The sequence below is a fragment of the Akebia trifoliata genome, chromosome 5 (assembly GCF_017979445.1).
Source record: "Akebia trifoliata isolate Shusen 1 chromosome 5, ASM1797944v1, whole genome shotgun sequence".
NCBI classification, from domain to species: Eukaryota; Viridiplantae; Streptophyta; class Magnoliopsida; order Ranunculales; family Lardizabalaceae; genus Akebia; species Akebia trifoliata.
In genome coordinates this window covers 30,292,602-30,297,268 of record NC_141379.1, presented here as the reverse complement: position 1 = coordinate 30,297,268, position 4,667 = coordinate 30,292,602, and the positions used below count along the sequence as shown (strand labels likewise).

General features: G+C 33.7%; 1 protein-coding gene across 1 annotated transcript; it reads right to left on the bottom strand.

The window, feature by feature from the left end:
- Positions 1 to 2,013: 2,013 nt before the first annotated feature.
- LOC147402109 (ethylene-responsive transcription factor 4-like) lies at positions 2,014 to 2,934 on the bottom strand. The gene has a single exon (XM_086441611.1). The coding sequence runs from the start codon at positions 2,623 to 2,625 to the stop codon at positions 2,173 to 2,175; it is 453 nt and encodes a 150-aa protein (XP_086297737.1). The 5' UTR covers positions 2,626 to 2,934; the 3' UTR covers positions 2,014 to 2,172.
- Between the last annotated feature and the right edge of the window lie 1,733 nt (positions 2,935 to 4,667).

Sequence of the window (4,667 nt, the reverse complement as noted above, 5' to 3'; positions counted from 1 at the left end):
AAAAAAGCCCAAATTTGATGGTCATGGGCTGTCAAATTTCATAAAATTCGACGGACCAAGAGGTCGAATTGGCGTAGAATTTTTCATTGTCAAATTTATTTTTTCAACGGGCTAAAATTGTCAAATTAATGAAGGATGGGAGAAATTTGACAGTTCTAAGCCGTCAAATCTGGGAACATCAAGAATTTCAATGGTCCTAAATTGTCAAAATTCAGTTTCTAAAACTTGTGGGCCTGGCCCATCAATTTTTTCTCTCGAATATTCCAATTTTCACGTAGTGTCAAAATGCTCTCCTGACGTGACATGTGCTATGACCATAGATTTTTTTCCTTGGGATACACATTTGCACACCCCAATAAATATGTGCAGTTGTGTATGCCAATGTAAAAAAGATCTATGGTTCTAACACAGGCTATTTTAGGAGAGTATTTTGAGTATGCCACGCGGGGGAGTCAGAAAATCATTACTCGAACAAAAATGTCTCTAAGGTCTAAGACTAGCTTGCACTGGTGAGCAGAGCGAACATGCCAGTAACAACAAAGGAATAGGTAGAAGTATGCGGCTTCATGACATGGATGAAAAATAAATATTTTCAAAATTTATTTTGAATTTTCTTAAAATTTATTGCTCTACGTCCTTTTGAATTCCAATCATGTTTTTAAATGTCACATGGTGTTGCGGTAAGGACACTTTCCTTGTTAACTTAGTATGGAAACTGTTTTTTGCATACGATTTGCTTTATATTTTTAATCTTACTATTTGTGAGTTGTAATTAAGTTGTTTGTAGTTCGAAAAGTAGAGCTTTTACAAAAAAAAAATACTATGGAGATCTTCACAATGCTATTTGTAGGTGGTACTCGATGTAGGGGCTGCTATGAAGATGAGCTCTAAGCTGATGTGGAGCCAAATCCGAATAAGGAGGCCTTGCGTAGAGATTGACGTGCCATGAGATAAAACACTAGGATTGAAAAAGACAAGACATCGAGAATTTTTTTTTGCTCACATAAATGCCAATTTGGGATTACATAAAATCTCATATAAAAAAATTGCATGGTGTTGCATAGATTGAGGACTTCCATAACGTGGGTAATTTTTAAAATTAGGGAAGCCTTCAATACATTAAATAGGGGAAAGGTAACTTAGCAATGCTCGTGTCCCTTCTTACGGGTGATATATTACTATGAACCCTTTTCTTGGTGCAACTAAACGGAAGTAAAGCTGGTCCCTCCATGAAAGGAGTCTCGCAGACGTACAAAAACCTCCCTCACTGCCCTTTAAATCATACTTTCCCTCCTAAACACAAAATATATCAAATAATAATTGTGTATTAATCTTTCTAAAAGGGCATTATCATTCAAAAAATAAGCCAAGCAGATGTCATTACTTGAGCATATCGCATGCACTGTAAGTGTCCATATTTTGCCACACATAACATACACACATATATCTTGCTTGGGTGAGGTTCATAGTCTAATGAATTTTGTATTATAGTTGATGAGTGATTTATTCTATAGTTAATTAGTAAATTTATCGCGTGATGATTTAAGATGTAACTACATTCGTGTTTACGTTTGCCATAAACCCCAGCTTAAGTATAAAAATGTACATACTTCAGGTTGGGATGGTTTGAAACTAATTTTTTGTTGATCCAAGTAAGTCCAAGAATTTTTTTTGTGTGTGTAGATCATCGACATACACACGCTTGTATTAATTTAATAAAAATTAATATTGAATAGGACGATTAAATTGGTTTTATTTGGTGATTATAATGAACCCACATGAGGTTTATATGGAAATTAACAGGAATTGATAAAATTTAACTAATCTAATCAGATCCCTAATATTGTTCTTATCCTAATCCTCTTAGAGAATGATTTGATGTAACACAATATACTTTATTACGACGCATCATCCTAATACTCCACCAAGTATAACAAGATCAATTAAAAAACGTATAATAGGTAAAACATTCATTAATTCCAAAGATATAAGAGAAATCTGTCACATAAAAATTCTCAATATATAGTCCTTGAACACCTTGAACCATAAGAAAGACCAAGAAGGACCCTAACAAGACATTTAGAAATTAAAAAAAAAAACTGTCCATGACATACAAATCGATAATTTATGGATCCTCTAAAATGAAAAACAAACTAAAATAACTGATATGATTTACTCTTCTTCATCTTTTATATCCACCGAAGACTCGGGAAGCTCATCAAACATATTTTCATCCAAATACTTCAATACGATGTCTTCTTCTTCTTCTTCTTCATTGTAGCCAATATTCAGATTCTCCTTCTCAACATTCTCATTAGAAGTAGAAGTCAAAGAATGAGAAACCGATGGAGAAGAAGAAGAAGAAGAAGAAGGAGACAAAAATTTCTTCCTAGAAGGATATTCATCAGGAAAATTGAGGATAGCTTGATGACCTCTCATTGCATAAGCCGCTTGATCGTAAGCACGCGCAGCATCTTCTGCCGTCGAAAATGTTCCTAGCCACTTATGTGTATTCAAGACTCGAATCTCAGCTCCATACCTACCCCGTGGGCGAACTCTAACACCTCGATATCGAATTCCAACCCTTTCGTTCTGCTTAACATTGGCCTCTGGAGCCTTCTCCATGTTATGGTTCTTGTGAGGGGAAACCTGAAGGGTTTGCTTAGTTTTTAAACTCCCTTCTTAAGGTGGTGGTGGGGAAAAATAAATGGTTGATAATCTATACTGAGTCAGATCCAACAGTTAGAAACTGTCCATATCTTGTGAGGAGGATATGCTTTGGACTTAGTGTTAATTGTATATAATTTGAGTTATTACATGGCATTTAAGGTACACTTTGGATATTTAATCTTACAACTCATTTTTCTTCTACAATTAAATGGCCCTCTGACCACAATTATTTAGAGTTTAGGGTTGAATTTCCTAGAGCTACATTCTAAAACTCTTCCCAACAGTGGCATCTAAAGTGGCATGCCTAAGTGGGTTGTACTTTGCTCTTGACCATGGTTCACGTTAATAGAAGTCCTCCACGTGGCAAGAAGACATACGTGTTTTTATTTTTTTTATTTAAATTTGTAGAATACTGAAACTGTTGATCTGTACTCCTCTAAATAAGTAGAGCACAGCGCATCCTCATATGCAGTTGTATATCTTGAGGGGTGCAAATCTACAATTCTCAAACATATACATTTGGGCCTTTATTAGTATGCCACGTGGATAAGTCAGATTATCATGATTCTTTTGAAAATTTAACTTGCTTATATGTAAAGATGGTGTTGTACTACTATTTGACTCTTTTGAAAAATCTGCTTTTCTTATATGTAAAGATGTCTGTGCACTACAGTTAGAAGTGCAAGACTGCAGCTCCAGTCAACCTTTAACCTAAGTCTTTCCCTTCCTTATTTGTTATGGTTTGTAACGTCGGTATGCGTAAACTTGGAAAGTGGGTCCCCTGATGTTTCCGGATAGAGAGTGGGTCCCACGTTTTGAAATGTATAAAAAAATTTGTTAGTCCACCTGATGAGCAATGCTTGATCCTAACCCACTAAAAAATTTACATCGAATTTATGCTTTTTTTTTTTTTTTTGGTTGTGATTCACGACTCAAGAAGATGGCTTTAGACTAATAGAATAAAAAACAGCCAATCCTAAACATTTACCATGGGTTTCAAAAATGATCCAATCGAACGGCTAGGACTCACCAATTAGGTTTCTATTTCTGTTTGAAGGTGGGCCCAACATTTTAGGCTTTTAAATGTCTTTTGTTATTTTTTACTTAATACTTTGATAATCAATGCCTACATAATAAATGCATTTATTATGAGTATAATAAATGTATTAATTTATTATGTAAAAGATTGACATAACTTTGTCTTTTTAATAAAAAGACAAAATGGTAAAGAGTATTATGGATAAAGAAATTTGGTGGCAATGCTAACGTGCCAGGAGGTCTTGGATGTAGATAAAGAATCAAACAATTAAGATTTATCTTCGGTATAAGTATTTTTGAGATTTGTGTTCTTAAGATACCCATAAATCCCTACTATTGGATTTTGTGTTTAAATGGTTAATATCATATGTTTTTTTCATGAGTCATTCTTAGGAGACAAGGGATCCTGACTGTATATATATTCATAATTAATCTCTAATTATTACAAAATTTCTAGTAGATATAAATGAAAAAAAGTTTGTATAGATTAAGAGGTACTCCATATTCATACTAATTCTACATTGTATTGCTATCATTCATGTAAAAAAATATGTATGGTTGTCTGTTATCCTGATAGTTTTTTATTTTTTGATCTTTTTATTATAAATTTCATAAGAACATTTTGTAGCCATGTTGATAGATCGAGGAACAGTTAAGAAATTACCTAGTGTGACATATCGTATTGTTTTAGATTCTTATCCAAGACTTGTATCATTTGATGATGTCATGAACCTTTAAAATTGATTTTATTAGACACTTTAATTCAAGTCAACGATATATTGCATTCTTGCATTTCTTAAAGTCTAAAATAAGCTATGGAGCTTATACTTATTTATATGTACACAATAATATTTTTGTCGATTCCATGTAGGAAAAGTGGTAGAAGAATTCATGGAACCTTTGGGTCGCCAAAAGTTCAAGCAGAAGGGCTGATCGTATAAGTAAAAATCATGGGCCCA

Coding starts and splice junctions, on each gene's coding strand:
- LOC147402109 (XM_086441611.1), bottom strand. CDS start 2,625: ATGGAGAAGGCTCCAGAGGCCAATGTTAAGCAGAACGAAAGGGTTGGA.